Here is an 18870-nt window from a genome sequence, read left to right as displayed (position 1 = left end):
CCCAAATTCTTAATCATGCTTGATAACTTGCTTCTATGCATCTTCCAACAGGATGAGTGGTTAGTAATTTTTCATTTCATTTTATTTTTGGGGTGGAGCATGGACACCTTCAAAAGTGTCCCTTTCTATATATATATATATAAAAGCCCAGCATTCCAGCTAAACACAGGTGACAGGAGAAAAAACAGTGCCACTTCCCTGCAAACTACAGAACGCTGAGTTAGAATCAAGCCAGTTTTGCAAGCCACTGAATTAAGATTGTCATAAATATGAAAGGCAAGCACAAGTTCATTTATTTATAGCAAAGGTCTTGGGTTACAAGAGGTCAGTTCTTGCCATCTTGAAGAAACGTTAAACGGGTTAAGTTATTGCATACATGTGCATTATAATTTAGCAGCAAGTCATTCACAGAACACATTTATTTCCCCTTCCTACTGCCTCCTTTATTTAATTTTTTGGTTTCGTCTCTCAAATTGTATATATATTTATGTGTGTGTGTGTGCATATATATATATATATATATATATATATATATATATATATATATATATACTGTATACATATATATTATATATACAACACATACACGTACGTATATAGATATATAGTTTCGGCTTTTACGAAGCATGTAACACCACCTTTAAGTTAATGGTCTTTTATTGGAAAAAAAGACTAGCATTTACAACTTGGAATGGACATAACTGTAATATCTTGAACAGCGATGTTGATAGTTGTGCTGAAGTCCACAGGCTACCCCGCCAGCTCCAAGTCTCATTACGGCAGGTTTTTAAAAAATGCAAAAGAGGGGGGGGGAGGGAGGGAGAGAGAGAGAGAGAGAGAGAGAGAGAGAAGGAGAGAGAGAGTTGTATGTCCAAAAAATGCTCCCGCCCCTTGATGGAGGTTCTCTTTTTTTAAATAAAAAATAAAAGTTTTGTGAACGGTAACAGCCCAACACCCGTTTCACAATAGTGCAATGCAGACAATATTAAAACTAATGTTAACAGACATGCCACCCATAACCTCCGCTGCATTTGGGGGTGGGGGGGGAGGACACTGCTTCTACATACAGGATAATCTTTTCCACCTTTTGGGGGGGGGGATTCCTTCTAAACATTTTGCATCCTTCTAAAGATTCCTTCTAAACATTTTGCATCCTTCAACTATTTTTGCTGCATACCATCCTGAGGTATAGACCAATTTGAAAGTAAACCAGCTATGACAATTTTATAACTACAAATTGAGCCAGAATCCACTTTTGGACAAAAGAGTGGATGATTATTTAATATATTTTTTTAAGATTTGGTGTGTTTTTTTCCTCTCTTTTTTTAAAAACTGTTTTAATACAAACATCTGACTGTGCTCAATTTTCAAGCTGCATGCATGAAAAACTGGCGAGCCCAAACAGTGTAATTGTCATTAGCAAATGGAACTTTGAGTTCACTAAGTGCTTTCTTATTTTTAAAAGGTAGTACAATTATTTATATTGGAAAAAACTGATAAGTTTAACTCGATCTTTTTTGGGAACAGGACCACCAACCATTACATGCAGTTTGTGGACAGAAGGTATTTTGACATTCAGTTTTGCTATACAGAAACAGAATGAATAAATGAACATTATATTTTTTTTGCAAGAGGTAAGTAAAAGATTCAATTTGATTCTTCTAGAGGAAAAAAAAAGGTGAAAGGAAGTCTCTTCATTTTGCAGTCATCATCTGTACGAATTCTGAAAGAGACAAAAGAAATCCCACTACTTTTAATGCATTTTGAAAGCAAGTACTATAAATAGCTTTCGGCAAACACCGAAATTATGGGACAAGCAAAGAAAGTGAGCAACCTACATCTTCTAGTAGGGCAGGGTTTCCCAAACTTGGGTCTCTAGCTTTTGGACTACAACTCCCATCATCCTTAGCTAGCAGAACCAGTGGTCAGGGATGATGGGAATTGTAGTCCAAAAAGATCTGGAAACCCAGGTTTGAGAAACACTATACTAGGGCATCAATGGGGAACCACTGGTCCTCCAGCTGTTGCTTGTCCACAACTTCCCTCACCTCCAACTTGCCATGCTGGCTAAGGTAGACAAGAATTGACGTCCCACAACATCTGGAAGGCCCTGTGTTCCTTATTCCTGCACAGTGCTAATAAATAGCTACAGAGGAAACCACACCTCACCTTCATAGTTGACTTGTCCATCTCCATCAATATCTGCTTCTCTGATCATTTCGTCTACTTCTTCATCCGTTAGCTTCTCTCCTAAGTTTGTCATAACATGACGTAGTTCTGCCGCACTGATGTAACCATTGCCATCCTGGAAAAACAAGTGACAGAGGATTGAGATTACGGTAAAGATTTTTTGAAAAAAACCCAGTGGAGGTTGTAACCCACTCTGAACTTCTCAAGCCAACTAAAAATCCTACTACATTCCTATCCCACTTTTCATCCAAGGAACTAAGGAACTGAAGTCTGACTCAGCAAGCTGCAGTTCTCAAGCCGCTTATTTTTGTTACCTTGATGGAACAATTCTTTAGGAAACAGATTTAACATCAGAATTCTGTCCACAACCTCTCTGCCCGCCTTATGAAGCTACCTCTAGTATGGAACCACTTAAGAAATGTCAAGATAGCCATTGAATAATCATTCAACAAAACTCTTTGATGCAAAACTCTTGATGCAAGGGAAGCTGCTGGGGTCATTGTTTTGCTTCATTTGGTGGGAGGTTCCCACCCCCTGACTCCACTCTACAGGCAAGTCCAATGATTAGTAAAAGCTGGGAGTGGTGGAATATTCCCCACAACTCCCATTCAAAGGGAACAAATCAAGACTGTGACAGAATAAGATCATGGAAGTAAATAACACTGAAATTATTGGGGTCACACCCCAACTTGGTTCACACAATCAGCTTCACATCGTTCACAAAAACTTAATCTGTTTCTTTTTGAATGTCAGCCACAAGCCAATGGCATTACTAACCACTTTTGAAATCCCCTGAACCAGTTTTTAAAACAGGATTCATGCAGGATGGGAAACTGCTATTTTAAAAAAGATGGTCCAGAAGTCCTGCTGGGTATATATGGCACTAATCATGTAGTTCCTCAGATTCCCCCCCCCTCTATTTAGCAGGGCATTTTATTTAAGCCAGAACCCTGCAATTGATGTTATCTGGTATACCAACAGTACAAAGAAGTCCAGTGTGTGTGGTGGTGGTGGGGTTATTACTAAAAAATCTGGGCAAATTTGCATTGTTGAGTCATTGGCCTATTTCAGACATGAGATCACGGTTTGGGAAGAGCCCTTAACACATCAATACAGGGGAATTTGCTTCACAAGGGGCACTACATGCAGTGGGGACCAGATATTCAAATTTAGGCCAGGGAGACTAGGCCTCAGTTGTTTACATAGCCACAACCCTCCATGGGGAAATTACCCCCTCTCAGACTAACCTCATTCAATGGGATAAATACTGATGCAACAAGCTTTCCTCCTCCCTTACTGATAATTCCGCTGAGTCTAAGGGGAAGAGTCATTTCACACATTACAGAGCAACAAACCGAACAATTTGCCACAGAGCATGTACTCAGGAAACATCAGTCAATCCTGGTTGTCTGACATTTGTCATGTTCTATATTTTTGTAGATGCTCATCTCAAAATGGTTGTATGGTCCTCCTTCAAGCTTTCCAGAATGGCTTTTGCTGAAGCGGACCCCCGGAAAAACCCCAGATTGAGCGTTCTGGGGACATAGACATCCGGCTGGGCGCAAAAGCTGCTCCCCCCTCCCAGGCAAGGCTCTGTTTTGAGCCCCTGAGAGCGAGGAGGTCGGAGCGGCAGCGCATTTGGATTAAGATCGTTCCCTTTGACAGCACGAAGCTGCAGGACTGCGGGGTTTGAGTGCTCAATTCTTCCAAAGGAAAATTTGTTTAAAGGACTCTACCGTGAGTACTGATTTATTTGAATCAATTTGAAAAAATTTGGCCACGGGAAAGGGATTTAAAAAAGGGAAGCCGGTCCCTATCCACTGAGGAATTTAGGAAGCAAGGACGTATACCGGAAGTCAGAAAACAGCTTAAAAAGTTGCGAAACTGCCAAAGGAAGGGATGAAATCTTCAGATGCGGGGGAAGGGGGGAAGAATTTGACTATATTTTAAAGCCCTGCAAAGTTTGAAGATTTGAACTTGTAAGTGACACCCCGGGGCAGTGCTGCAGGAATATATTGCGACATTAAAATGGAGGATACTTTTTACTTTCTCTTTTCATCTGGATACATTGAATACACCCCCCCCCCCACAATTTCCTGTTTTCACCCTGCCGTGACCTTCAGGCTGAGATGGAAGCCATAACAATGGATTTCTTCTATGAGAATTTGTCAAAACTAATTTTGGAAAACAGACAGGAATTGAAAGTATATATTCAGGAGGTGAGAAAATTCAGGGGCTGCTTCGAAGATTTTAAAGAGCACCCTGGAAAAAGAGGGAAAAGAAGAATTGGAGGAGGGAAAGGTGGAACGTTAAAGTTATATGTGTAGGGTTGTTATTGTGTTAAAGTGTCTGTTGTGATATTGTATGTTTTTTGTTTTGTTATATTATGTGTGTTTTGAAAATTGAATAAAAATCATTTATAAAAAAAACAGAATGCCTTTTGCCCTTGCAGTGGGAACTGTCATATTTATTGTTCCCAAAAATTTATTGTTCCCAAAAAAGCTGGTTTGGTAAATTAGACCAAGTAAGTGACCCAGTAAAAATTTGATTATGGCCTTCTACAAAGTCATTGCAACTCAGACAGCCCAAACACCCAGGTAATTCCTCCAAATATACCTTGTCAAAGACTCTGAATGCCTCACGAATTTCTTCCTCGCTGTCTGTGTCTTTCATTTTTCGGGCCATCATGGTCAAGAACTCAGGGAAGTCAATAGTGCCATTGCCTTTAAATTAAAAAGGGGTGGTGGTGAGAAGAGAATAAGTTATAGCAAAACTTACTTTAAAAAAACTTTATTTAAAAAATGGCAAACACACTCCTTTTCCCTTTATGACAACAGAGTTTGCTTTCAAAGTTAACAAATCTCAACTTGTTTACCAGGAACAGGGGTGGGGAACATTTTTTCAGCCTGAACACAACATTCCTTATTATGCAGCCTTCCAGGGAGCCATGGGCCAGAGCTGTAGGTAAGGCCAGAAGCAAAAGTGGGCAGAGCAATGGATGTCCGTTTTACCTCTGTACCAAAGGGCTGTTGTCACACACACACACACACACACACACACACACACACACACACCCCTCTCTATCTTTCATCCAGGAAAGCAAGCAGAATGATCAGAGTCCAAGGACCCTTTCTAGCTAGGCAAAAGCACTGAAGGAGGGTGCAAAGGAAGATGAAGGAGAGAAGGGGCATGGCTAGGGAGAGACTTGAGGGACAAAAAGGTCTAGAGAACTGCACTCAGCCCCTGGTCCTGAGGTTCCACATCCCTGTCCTAAAAGCATGGTTGTTCTGTTAATATATGTGAATGAGACCAGCCTAACTTGATTTAACATCCTTTACAGTTGGTTCACCTTCCAACAGGATTATTCTCCAGATTGCCATTACAACCTGAAACTCCAGCAAACTTGGAGCTACTCTAATTCTTCTCCTTGAATCACTACCATGGGTCAAGCTGGTAACTGGTGTATTTAATATACTGACACTACTTAGAAGTGCTGTGAGGGCTTTACAGCTTACAGTGTCAGTTGAAAGACCAGGTATTGATCTAGACATGTAAGAAGCCGGGCCACTTCAGAATGACTCTTTAAGATTGTTTAGGAGGTGTTCCAATGCATTTTGAATTGAGCTATTGTTAGGAAAATACAATGCCAACAAATGAACTCTCTAGCGTTGTCACCTCCTGCCCACTAGGGGCACTCCTGCAACTTCATAAGCTCCAATAGGTTTAGATCCAGAAGCAATAGCTTCCATCTCTACTATTAAAATCTTGCATTCAGGTCCTGCATCCAGGTTTCCCACAAGCATCTGGTTGGCAACAGTGAGAACAGAATGCAGGACTCACCAAGCAGGCTCTTATGATGTTCAAGAGAACATAGAAGTGGCCAACAATTCTATTACCAACCCCCAGAAATAGGTACATGTTCTTTGGTTGCCCTTAAAATGAGGCAATACTGTGACCATTTCACTTGGTACATGACTTAACATGCTCCATGCTTTCAACAGCAATTTGCTGAACAGGCCCACAAAATCCCAAGAAATTCCCTCAAATTAAGCTCTACCCTCCCTTTTTAGTAGAATTGATGCCAACTGAACCATTTCTTAAATAATGGTTGTTGTTGAATCCCAATGGGGATAAGATGTGTTAGTCAAATGTTAGTGATAGGTAATCTGTTTATGGTGTCGATAGCAGGACGAAAAACCTCTTTAAAAATAAACTTTAAAATACAACAAATGCTGTGAGACGAATGCCCTGTAAGACGAATTTTTCGCTTAACAAAGAGATTTTTCGAGTGGAGGTTGCCTCGCTGGACGAATTCGTTTTGTGAAAAATTCATCTAGCGAATCGCGGTTTCCCATAGGAATGCACCGAAATTCAATTAATGCGTTCCTATGGGCAAAAAATATATAAAATTTCAATGCATTCCTATGGGATTCGCTAGATGAATTTTTCGCAAAACGAATTGACTCACAGAATGAATTAAATTTGTCTTGCGAGGCACCACTGTACTGTATGTGTAACACCAGTAGAATGTTTATATATTCTATATATATTCACAATATACATATACACAACAGATATACTACTTGGAACTGGAGTTGCCAACATATACTCTTGGGCATCATGTCACCCTCAGACACCCCTAGTTACCCACAAGGCTGTCTATCCTGAGGGATTGAGGGATAGCTCAGTTGTTAAGAGCATGAGACTCAATCTCAGGATCATGGGTTCGAGCCCCATGTTGAGTGAAATATCCCTGCACAAGCTTAGGGTTGGACTAGATGATCTTCATGGTCCCTTCCAACTCTAGAATTCTGTGATACCCCTCCAGCAGTTTTGTTTTATTAGTTGGAAGCAGCGGGGGAGGAACTGCCTGCTTTTTGCCTCTGTTTAATTTGTTTGCAGGAGGGGTATAACTGTATTGCAATGAGGCTCTGAACGCAGTCAGTTTTTCTCCTGTGAAATGGGTATTTGTGGTGCGCATTAACAATCTTAGATTTTCCAGGCGGGCCCCTGGCCCAAGAAGGTTGGGGACCCATGATTAAGAACATATGAAACATTAGCACATAATCTTGGATCACCTCCAATTAGCCTCTGTGGTGCCATCTGGGATCTTAGTCACTAAGTTCTTGCACAACACCCATGCGGTTTCAACAGGGACTTTTTCAGGAGGAATTTCTCATACAGTATATATTTTTGGTCCCCCTCCTTCCAGGTGTTTCTTTTTAGGAGGCTGAGACGAGAGGATCATAGGGTAGCTGCCAGAAAGCTGCCTGGCTCTGCAAATCATAAGCATTGGAAGGGACATCAAAGGTAGTCTATAGTCTACAGCATTCCTCATAGGTAGTCATGCAGCCTCTGCTTAAAAAAAAAACCTATTAGCAAAGGAGAGCCTGCCCCACTGTCAATCAACTCATAGTATTGGAGGAAGAGAACAGAGGATCAAGAAAGAGCTGTGAGAGGAAGGGGGCTCTTTCCCCATAATATCTGGACCCTTTGGGAAAATGAACAAACCTGCTGTACCTGAACTGAGTGTGAAGAGTGCAGCTGAATGGGACACAGGTACGAGCAGCCTGAGGAAGGACCATCCACCTTGGGCTTGCCCATAAAATGCAAATCTACAGTGAGAGACTAGGATGGTGTCTGCTGTTTCCAGGGACCCTTCTCATTGTGAGACTTTTGTGGGTGAGCTGAGAGTCTGTTTGGGCCTTGGGTGAGAACTTGAAGGCTGAGAGGGAAGGTATGTCAGAAGGAGAATGAGTTGATTTCTATATATTAGTAACTTTATATTAATGTAACATTTTATATGAGACTGCATATTTTTGTAATATTTTGTTTTAAATTTTCTGTTATTGCTTCAATTTTCTGTATACCACTTAAGAGATATTCTTAATATTCCAAGTGGTAAAGAAATTAAATAATAACATTGGGAAGTTATTCCTGTTTAACTGAAATCCTCTTTCTCGCCATCTGAATCCACAGGTTCAGTTCCAACCCTCTGGAGCAGCAGGGAACAAATTTGTTTCGTCATTCATTTCTTCCTTTACTCTAGATCTTTGGCCCTCCCAATTTTTGCCGGACTACAACTCCTATTATCCCTGGCAACTAGAGTCAAGCAACATATGGAGAATCAGAGGTTCATCAACTTTGGACCAACTTTGGACCAAAAATTCAACTCATTCAACCTTTCCTCACAGAATTTCTTATTCTGATGAATCAGGTCAATAGTCCATTTAGTTCAGCATCTGATTCTCACACTAGCCAACCAGAATTTCCTCTCCAGGAAACTCACCAACTTTGTCACTCTCCTCCAGGTGAATTATATTTAATATACTGTATATCCTTCTTAAACTGCAGGATCAAGAACTAGATGCAGAATTCTGGATGAGGTCTGACCAAAGAAAAGCAGAGGAGTACTAATATGTCACCTGATCTGGACAGTATCAAGAAAAGTAATGGTACCACTATATTTTACTTTGAGCCAACCTAAAAAGAGAGAAATTCCCAGTAGACACACACACACACATATATATCCCTATACCTGTTCACCTAAAATGCCACCATGATTTATGTACGAATAACCATTTATTAAGTCATAGCTGTACTTAGTAGGAGCTTAAAAGCATTTTGAACAAGAAATCCAGCGTTTCATAGGATTTCTACAACTAAGCATTTCCAAAATTGAGGCGCTATGTTAATGCAGCAATGGTAAGAAGTTCACCTCTTCAAAATGCTTACCATCAGCATCTACCTCATTGATCATGTCTTGTAGCTCTGCTTCTGTTGGGTTTTGACCCAGCGACCTCATGACTGTCCCAAGTTCTTTTGTTGTGATGGTGCCATCACCATCTTTGTCAAATAGAGAGAAGGCTTCCTTGAACTCTGGAGGACAGAAAAAAGACCCGTCGCATTTAGCACCGTGACTGACACCAAGGGTATTATCAGCTGTAAACTGCTTAGTTCAAACGATGATCCCCCGTAGACAAATTAAGACCATGTTCAACCTTGTTGATAATTTACATATGCAAATCTGATTGAGAATATACAGAGCTACATTACTGGACACCAATGCTGCATAAAACTGTTTTAATACCTTGCTTGGAAGTATCAATTTGCTTGTCCTATGGATACTGTTTGTTGTTGGGAGTAAATGAGACAGCATGGGCTGTAACCTGTCCCAACATGGCATCCTCCAGAGGTTTTGCAATACACTTCCAATCAGACAGCATGACCAATGATGATGGTAGTCCAAAAAAGGAGGGTACCAGACTGGGGTTTCAAAAACACCACTCAGCCATGAAGCTAACCTGGACCAATCTCCCTCTCTCAGCCCGACCTATGTTATATGGGTGCTGTGCAACTAACTCCCATGTTCTGAGTAAATTGAGGAAGGTGGGATACAGGTATGAAAAAAACCAGTTCTGGCATTACTGATTGTTAGGCAGAAAAGTAAATTTCCAATGGCAGTGTTTGCACATAACACTAATCCATGGTTTGTTTTAATCAAAGTTTATTCAACCGAAGTGGCTTCACAGATGACCAAACAAACCTTGTCATGTTTCTCTAAGGTTTATTTTGTTTTTCAGCAGCTCATGTCTCATCCCTTTGTAGGTTGGTAAGGATCTGGGGTGGGGCAGCCAAAAAACAGGGTTAAACAAGGTTGTTGGGTCCAAACCATAGCTTAAAAACAAGCCATAGTTTGTAAGCCAACAACAAACCACTGTTGTTTGTTGGCAGAAAGCAGATCATGGCTAGTCTGCTTGGCTGGGCTCACACATTCAAACTGATCAAAAGCCATAGCCCAGTGTTATGTGGTAACCAGGGGACAGTTACACCAAACTCCTTCTGTAACCATTAGCAACCTCTGTTCAGAGTCAATGTCTCTCGGGTTAACATCTTTTTTACCCTCCCCTACCCAGTTCATGTCAGTTGTTCAAATAATACAAGCTCCCCATTGTTATGAACTGCAGCACATTAACCACAATTTATTTCTTTAACCAGCCAGCATAATTCTTTAGCATACAATGCAGCACAGAGTGTGTGTGTGTTAAATGCAATTTCACAACACCCACTTCAAACCCGAAGCCTGTCAGGTTGAAAGACAGCAGAGAACCTTATAAGCAATCATGGCCAAGTGGAGATTTGAACCTCAAAAGTCTCTCACACCCAAAACCGTTCACTATGGCTCAAAAATATTCAAGTCAGTAAGTCCAGTTTTCTGTAACTGATGAACAGGAATTGTCTTTATGGTGAGACAAGCTGTCAATTAACACTGAGCTCTTAGTCTTCAAACAAAACAAAAATAATATTTCTTTCTTTTTAAAAAAACAACTAACATTGTCTTTGATTAAGACCAGCTGTTGCACTCAAGATATGGTAGACATGATTATGTAAAGGCCTCTGCACCACTGATATTAAACAACAATACTTAACACTTTAAGAATGTTTTCATAGTACTCAGTACAACACAATCCATAGAACAACCCAGCAAAATGGGTTTCTAATCTCTGTATGCTGCAGGCCAGGGGACTGGGTAGCAGGGAAGGAGAGGTATGCCCAAGTAGACTCATAGCAGGCTTGTGATTTCAGCCACTATACTACATTACTGTGCTTGGAGCAATTCATACCAAGCTGGAGGAACTGTTAAGTATATGTTAATAAGCATCTGTCTCACAAAATGCACATCATCAAACCAGCAATGCTTGGGTTCCGACTGCATGAACTACCATGTTTTGGTCCAGGGGTGAGCAGATGTTATATGGTGGTCTACTAATGAACCACTGGCCAATTTTTGTTGCTGGGGTTGTTGCAAAAAGTTATGGACAGGATGGACTCTCGAATTGGTTCAGCAAGGTGCTTATGTTCTTTAGTAACAGTTCATCATCAGGTCTTTTAGAGAAGTGCCAAAGCTCATTGACAGAGCATATGCTCTGCATACAAAAAGATCCACTCTAGATCCTTGGCATCTCAAAGTAGGGCTGAGAAAGACACCAAACCCCAAATCTGAAAGAGAGCCACTACTGTTCAGAGCACTAGGCTAAAGTGACTAATTGTCTGGTTTTATATTAGACAGTTTCCTATATAACTGTTTAAAAGATCCTAATATGCATAGAGATTCTAGCAATCTCAGCCCAACAGCGTCGTCGCCATCCAACAATGTTTCAAGTTAACTCATGGCAGAGGTGAGGACTGAACCAAAGACATCCTAATTCATATCGCAGCTCTGTCTTCTAGCCACTGTGCTACATCAGCTTGTGGGGTTTGACAAGAATAAAATGCATAGGGATGGAAAATGGATTAGAGGGGAGGAGGAGAAGAAGACAGCCCACACTTGGTTTAGTTCAGCCTCTGCCAACCAACAGCTATGCTGGCTGTTTCTGATGGGAGTTGTAATCCAAAATGTCGGGAGGCCGCCCTAGTCAGTGCAATTGCCCACAAGACGGTGCAATAGCCTTCCTCTAGTCCTAGTCCTGCACAAACAGAGCAGAAACTATGGTTTGATTAAGCCTGGAATTAAGTTCCATGTGGGAGGAGAAGGGAATTTGCAGTTCTCCAATCAAGGGTTTTGAGGATTGTCCAAATGCATGTGCTGTATTTATTATTGTGGGTTGCCTATTGGACTCAAGAACTGGCAAATCAGATCTGGGGAAAGCCAGTCTCCTGTACTCCACTGAGTGATCCTTATGGACTTTGGGTGATTTTGTGCTTGCTTTGTGCAACTTCCACCGATCCAAACTTTCAAATGAGTACCAACTGACAAGAGTAACTGCCAGCTCCTGGGCATTTTATCTTCAAGTAAGTGATTATTTTGTTATTTTCGTTATTGCACATGTACAGAAAGAGTCAAACAAATCCATCTATTCTACTATTTCCCTCCTTGGGTTGTATCCAAGTAAATTCTACTCAGAGTAAACCCACGGATACTAATGGACCAAAGTTATTCACATCAGTGGGTTTACTCTTGAGTAGAACTGACATTGGCTGCAACCATTTTCCTTGATCCAGATATACCGTAATTGTATCATGCACAAGAAGAGTGACAAGGGATGCATGATCAACCAGTATGTTTAAATGACAATGGTGATAAATTAATATATTATGCATATGTTCAAGAAATATAGTACAAAGTGGGAAACATTTTCCTGCCAATTTTTTTTATAAAAACACCAAAAAATCAACCTACTCAGATAGGAATGTACCATCCTGAGAAACAGCCAAGCGATAGCAGCCACCAAGAATGTTCTGCAATATTTTTGTATTCAGAATAGGTTGCTAGGCCAACAGAAACCATCTCCCTCCAATTAGGATACTTACCAGCAATCTGTTCTTCGGTCAGCTGATCGGCCTACGTAAAGAATAGAAAAGTATTTCAGAACATTGTTTTTACCTGTAGCTATGTCAGTCAAAACCACAAGATGCAATTGCAATTCAGAGGCAAGGCGGCATAATGTTATGTTAATGTTTGGCACATCCAGAAGCGATTGGCAACAAAATCATCGCTCCGTCCACTAAAGGGAGAACAAACAGGATTGAGGCAGCACAGCAGGAGCGTGCACAGGGTGCCCAGCCAGAATGGTAGCTTGCCAAGACAGGGAAGCAAGAACCTGCAACATCAGTGATCAAGGAACAGATCCTACCCAGATTAATTTCGTATCATGGTTTCATTACAGCCAAGAGGCCGTTGGTCTTAGCATGATGCAATGCATGATGTGGGCCATCTAGCAATGCTCCCTCTAAAAACCGACCACAGTAAGACATATTCAGGACTAATTTAAAAGCTTGCTTTCCATTTTTGGATAAAGTCTTAATTTTAAGGCAGCTGGGGCCTTTGGTTGACATTAGCACTCTGCATACTCAGATATCACCACTTAAGACAAACACGGGATTGCGTTTTAGGAGGTCAGTGTGCTGAAGAGTACAGAGCACAACCCAAGCAGCATTTAGAATAACTATGAAGTCTTTGTCAATTTCAATGGGACGTGCAAATTATGTACATAACTCTGGCAAAAGCGAGAAAGAAAAGCTTAACTTGGGGCAGATCACATCCATGCCCCCGAGAAATAAATTTGCCTTCCTGTAGTCTTGAAAACACTTCCTCCACCTCACATAAGGTAGGTGTCTTGACACTGCCAGGGTCAAACCCCACCAAGACAGTTCAGACAGACACAGCTGCTAAATGGCTGCTGCGGGTGGGCTTTGAAGATGAACATATGCGTCAAAAACACAGCTGCGGTTTGGAAGCCTTTGTTGGCAACCACCGATTTACCAATGCAGTGGCTTGCCATTGAATTGAGGTCATTCCAAAGCAGGCTTTTCTATTCTTTTTTAAAAACAAAAACAAAAACAAAAAACCCACAGCATTTGTTGCTGGCACCTAAAAGTGAAACCCTGTCCTATCTCCACCCAGAACTCCAGCAGTGGATTTCCCTCCAGTGAGGCAAGTTGACATAGTGATTTACATAACACATCAGAGCAATGCAGAACAGGAAACAGGGCCACACCTAATAGGAGGGAAAAAGATGCAAATCAACAGAAGCAAGAGTGTAGGAAACACTCTGCCTGAGATGTGAAGGATAATAATCTAGGTTTTGTACTTGCAAGTTGCTACATTATGCAGCATCCCTGTTTGCCAACCTTTTCTGGCAGGCACAAAACACAGAGTGCCGTGGCTATGGCCAGATAACCAATACTGTCTAGAAGCAGCCACCCCACCCATCCAAGTAATTAAGGAGAAAAGGTGGGGCTGTCGGTTCTGATGATGTCACCCTTCCTAAACAGGATGAAGGGGGAGCAGGAGATCCACCATGCGTGGCCCATATTCATATCTGGCCATGCAAAGCCTTATCCTCTGCTCCAGGAAACCGAAGCAGAGATTTCCACCCAGAGCACACACACACCCCAAGACGTCACAATATTGCAGCAAATATCTGGTGTCTTGCTGTGGGAAGAAAGAAAAAGAGGGGCAAAGGCTGAATGAAAAGGTCACAACCTAATAAATGCTCTTGGGGGGGGAACCCTCAAGTCAGCATTGGATGAGGTTAACTCAAGTTACACAGAAAAACGAAACAAAAAATGGCACAAAAAGTAGTTCACTTCCATGGTGCAAAAGAGGAATAAAGGCTTCCCCTTAAGCAGCTACTGCACAAGCAATAAATCTATTTGTTTGACACTAACAGGAGTCCACCATCCTTTTCATGGCACCCCCATCTTGCCAATTATGCTTCTAACACACTTTGCTGTACGCAGATCGTGCACCTTCCTTCTCACGCCCACCTAAACCTTATCTGGATCCTCCTTAGGTAGCAATTTCATTTCAGTGTCTTCCTTGAGGCTTACAGGAAACTGATTAATAGAGTCCCTATTAAAACCACCCCCAGGTTTTCACCCGCTACTCTCGCTGCCTCTTGGGGTCAGGGTGGAGACCCGGAGAGGAAGAAGAGGTGGAGACATGATGTAATGCTGCCATCACCCAAGGCTTTTTGAGCACTGCTGCGCTTGAGGGGCTTGGGGAAAGGGGTGGGGGGAGAAGGAGAAACAGCGCAATAACTGCAGATGTTCCCCCCTGCGCAGTGCAGCTGGTGGAGGAACTGGGATTGTTTCCATCTTCCTTCTGAACTGCCACCTCCTTCTAGCAAAGCCTGGTTTTTCCAATTTCCCCACCCTCCAAGGGAAAATCTCTGTCTGCTATAGCCTCATATATTCCGAAATCTTTGGATTTTTATATTTGTGTTAAGGTAGGGAGCCTTGCCCCCATCTGCAGCCACAGCTATGCCATGCACTGAAGATCACACCCTTGCCTAATGCACTTGGCAATCTGGAAGGAACACAAACCCCACCTCTCTTTGGTTCTATATACCCTGGGAGGTAAAATAAAAAGTCGTCATTTCACTCATTAGCACAGGCTGAAAAGGAGCCGCCAGAGAAAGAGCGCTAGAGGGGCTGCAGAGTCCAACCCATAGTTGCCAAGTTTTCCCTTTTCTTGCGAGGAAGCCTATTCAGCATCAGAGAAAATCCCTTAAAAAAAGGGATAACTTGGCAGCTATGGTCCAACCTAGAGGCTCTTTTTCTTTTTCTAAGGCAAGTGTTTTGGTGTCCCTGGTCTGCAGTAAGTGGTCTTGTGTCCCCAGGAAGTCAGACCGCGCCGGAGTCTGTATTCTCCACTCTCCGCCTTGCGATTTTCCACGCGGAGGCTCGGGTGACAGCTTAGATCCCTTCTCAGCTCAGCTCCCCAATCCATCCTCAGCTGCAAAGAAGGAACCCTCCGTCCGACGACTCTTCTGGGACCCATCCAACTAACTACAAGCAAGCTGTAAACATAAACACCCCTTTCCCCGGTGCGGGGATGGAGGCTGGGTGTGTGTGGAAGAGAAACTCGCGCCCCAGGCAAGGCGCAAGCAACAGCCTCCATCCTCGGGAGAGGCGGAGGCCCCACCGTGGGAACCGTCTGCCCACGGGCAAGGCGCGGGCTCAAACACTCCCTCACTCGTGGAGTGGGGGGGCAGCGGGGGCAGCGGCAGCAGGGCGCGCCTCCCGCGCACACTGCCGCCTTCTCCGCCATCTGCCCCGGGGCGCATGCAAAGCGGAAAGAAAATAAACGAAGCCAAGCCGGCCTCGCCGTCGGCTGCTGCTTCTGCTTCTCCGAGCCTTTCCAAACCGCGCGATCGCTGGCCTCTCCAGCATCCCCACCCAGCCTCCGGAGGCGCGAACTGCGAGGAACCCGGCTTGCATTCATCATGCATCGGGGCAAAGTAGAGCGCGCCTGTTCCGGGAAAGCGGCTTCTCTGAAAGACAGGAACCGGCCGCAGCCCCGGATCCTCTCCCCCCCCCCCCAACTTCCTTTTGCTGCGGGGAGGAAGCAAGAACTGTAACGAGCCCCGGATCTGGGAAGAGGGTACGTGGGTGGCGGAGTCGGAGGGTGAAGATTTGGGTTGGGCAAGAAGGATCAAGGGTCAGGAGAGCAAGTCAGTTCTCCCTCCCCCCCCCTTTAGGACATCCGAGCAGACCCCGCAGCGCAGGCAACCGTGAATGGGGTGGGGGAAGGCAGGCGAAAGAGACGGTCGATCCTGGCCAGCTGTGCCCAAAGAGGGTCGGCGATCCAGCTGCGCCCCCCACCCTTCTCCAACGCGAAGATCAGCCACACAAGCTCGCCAGCCGAGCTCCGGGACGAGGGCCTGATCGAGTCCCCGGCGCAGCCGCCGAAGCTAGCAAATGCATGGGAGCGGCAGGGGAAGAAGAAGCCGGGCTCCGGTTAGGCTCCAGCCAGCAGCAGCCAAGAGGATCTCGCCGCAACAGCAACTTCCGAGAAAGTAAAGGGGAGAAAGGAAGAGGGGAAGAGAAAAAAAAGCAAGCCGGCCACCTCCATCGCTCCCAAGCCGATCCAGATGCTCTTCGTCCATTTTTGCAAAAATGCGAAACGAAGCCAGCCCGCGCGTGCTCCTCCAGGCCAGCTCCAAAGCAACCCGGAAAGTTATCGATTGCCTAGATCAGCACGTCTCCTCGCAGGTCCAAAGCTACCTACCATTGCGGCTGGTGATGGCGGTTGTCTGTGCACGGGCGAAGGTGCCGAAGGCGGGCGGCTGCTCTCAGCTCTCGCTGCCTCCTCGCTTCGCCAAAAATGCTGTAGGTGTGAGGCTGCGCGGCGCGCTTTTTATACGGCGCGCTGTATCCCTCCGCCGGAGCAGCGCCTTCTTTTTCTCTCTCCCTCCCGGGACTGGGGCATGTGGCAGCAGAGTGACTGCAGCAGGCAGCCCTGCCCCCCCTTCCCCACACCCGCCCCTGCCCCTCCCCCGCTCCCTCCTATCCGCCAGCCCAGCTGGCAGGCGGTGAGGAGGAGGAGAGGGGTCGCTGGGCGCGCTCCATCTCCCTCCAAGGAAACGGCGGGCAGTCGCCGCCGCCGCCAGCGCATTCGTTTCGGAGCGCCTGCCAGGGGTTGCAGCAGATGCTGCTCGCGGCTTAGGCGGCTTCCGTGTTCCTGCTTTGGTCCGAGAGGCAGAGCTGTTCCGCAGCAGGCAGGGAGAATGGCAGGCTGCGTGCCTGCTGCTGCTGCTTCCCCCTGAAACCCCGAGGCGCGGAAGCCTGGCAATAAAAACTGGAGCGAAAAGGGGCCTGGTGGTGTCCAAGGCTGGCGAGGATGCGTTTGGGGCCGGCCTTACTGTTAGGCAGAGTGAGAAAGAGAGATCTTGAGGCGACTGGTTTGAGGGTGGGGGGAGGGCAAGAAAAGGAAGCAAATTGTTGGCTAGTTCACTTACTGTTTCTGGAGTTTTGCTCCCAGGGAGGAGGAGAGGAACCTGTGGGAATTTTGTTTCCTTTAAGTTAAGGTGCCAAAATAACTTGGCAGACTTTGGATTGTACTGTGTACCTTTGCACCTTGACTTGGAGGAGGGTAGCTGTTCTGCCTCAGGTAGCAAAATGTATTGGGCCTGCCTTTTTGTAGCTAGAATAATAATGATCATTATGATCATTTGTGTAATAAAACACTGCAAGGCTGCACACTAACTCAAAAGCCAGCCATTTTGAATCCATTGATGGGATTTCTGAGTAAACGTGCATAGGACTGGGCTGTATGCAATAGAAGGTTTAGAGTGGGCATACAGCCCATTAACTCAGTAGAAAGAAGCGGTCCTTCCTATTTCAGTGCTGGTGCTGGCCTAGTTCATTGTAAAATTGCAGAGAGAGAGAGAGAGAGAGTTGTGAAATTTGTATTAACCCCTCGTTTAGTCTTGGTGGTGGCCAAGGAGAGGAAGGTTTTAAAGAATGGAAGTTCCCATTTTCAATCCACATCTGCAAATACAAGTCTGATTATATTTTTGTACCCCAGATTCAGGGAAACTATTTTCAAAAATTGGGAATATGTTGACACAGTGGAATAGTCAGCGCCCTTCCGTGCCATTTTTCCTAATTAGATGGGGTGGGGGCCTTTCAGCCTCAATTCAACTTGTTGTTGTTGTTTAGTCGTGTCCGACTCTTCGTGACCCCATGGACCATAGCACGCCAGGCACTCCTGTCTTGCACTGCCTCCCGTAGTTTGGTGAAACTCATGTACGTAGCTTCGAGAACACTGTCCAGGAGACCTGATCAAAGATTCAGTAGCCTTTCAGGCCTAAGCATTTTGGATGGGACCTTGAATAAAATTGTGGGGAATTCCTATGTGGGAGATCTCGTTTTGCATTCTTACTGAATTCAAAGGGATTCTACCAACCATGGGCGTACCCAGTGCGGGGTGGGGGGGCAGCTGCCCCCCCAGAAGCAGGGCCGGCGCAGCCATGGGTGAGAGCGGCGCTACCAGTGGGGCTGGTGGGCAGAGGCGGAGGCAGAGCACAGCCTGGCAGAGCGCAACTTCGGCGTTCCCGCCTACCGCGCTGCGCCCTCCCTCCAGCTCCTCGGCACGCCCTCCAGCAAGGCCAAGCACAGTGGGGAACCAGAGAGCGCAACGGGAATCTGGAGGGCGCAGCGGGCAGGAACACCAAATTCACACTCCACTGGGCTATGCTCCGCGTCTGCCCGCCGGCAGCGCCACTCTCGCCCACGGCTGTGTGCTCCGCTGGGGTCCTGGCCATAGTACACCGGGGGGCAGCCTGGTGGGCCAGAGTGAGTGCCCTGGCTGCATGCTGTCAGCGGAGCGCCGGCGCCTCCGAATACAAAAAGCTTCACAGCGCCTAGGTGAGACCAGAGTCAGTTTCACCT

General features: G+C 44.9%; 1 protein-coding gene across 2 annotated transcripts; it reads right to left on the bottom strand.

Moving 5' to 3' along the window:
* Positions 1–639: 639 nt before the first annotated feature.
* Positions 640–16808, bottom strand: CALM1 (calmodulin 1). 2 transcript variants are annotated; one of them, XM_088672693.1, is made up of 7 exons: positions 16706–16808; positions 12502–12532; positions 12371–12429; positions 8926–9069; positions 4807–4913; positions 2170–2305; positions 640–1723 (listed from the first exon to the last, which is right to left on the bottom strand). In XM_088672693.1, the coding sequence occupies exons 3-7, from the start codon at positions 12387–12389 to the stop codon at positions 1695–1697; spliced, it is 435 nt and encodes a 144-aa protein (XP_088528819.1). In that variant the 5' UTR covers positions 12390–12429; positions 12502–12532; positions 16706–16808; the 3' UTR covers positions 640–1694. The 2 variants fall into 2 exon arrangements, with proteins under 2 accessions (XP_088528819.1, XP_034957794.1); XM_035101903.3 differs by lacking the exons at positions 12371–12429; positions 12502–12532.
* Between the last annotated feature and the right edge of the window lie 2062 nt (positions 16809–18870).

Source organism: Zootoca vivipara, chromosome 1, assembly GCF_965207765.1.
Source record: "Zootoca vivipara chromosome 1, rZooViv2.hap1.1, whole genome shotgun sequence".
Lineage (NCBI taxonomy): Eukaryota > Metazoa > Chordata > Lepidosauria > Squamata > Lacertidae > Zootoca > Zootoca vivipara.
This window is presented reverse-complemented; position numbering and strand designations above follow the sequence as displayed.

What these genes read in the sequence shown, in the direction of transcription:
- CALM1 (XM_088672693.1), bottom strand. An exon ending in CATTCAGAGTCTTTGACAAG is followed by an intron (nt 2,306 to 4,806) that starts GTATATTTGGAG and finishes TTGTTTTTCCAG; the next exon opens with GATGGCAATGGTTACATCAG. An exon ending in TGGACAAGTCAACTATGAAG is followed by an intron (nt 1,724 to 2,169) that starts GTGAGGTGTGGT and finishes TGTCTCTTTCAG; the next exon opens with AATTCGTACAGATGATGACT.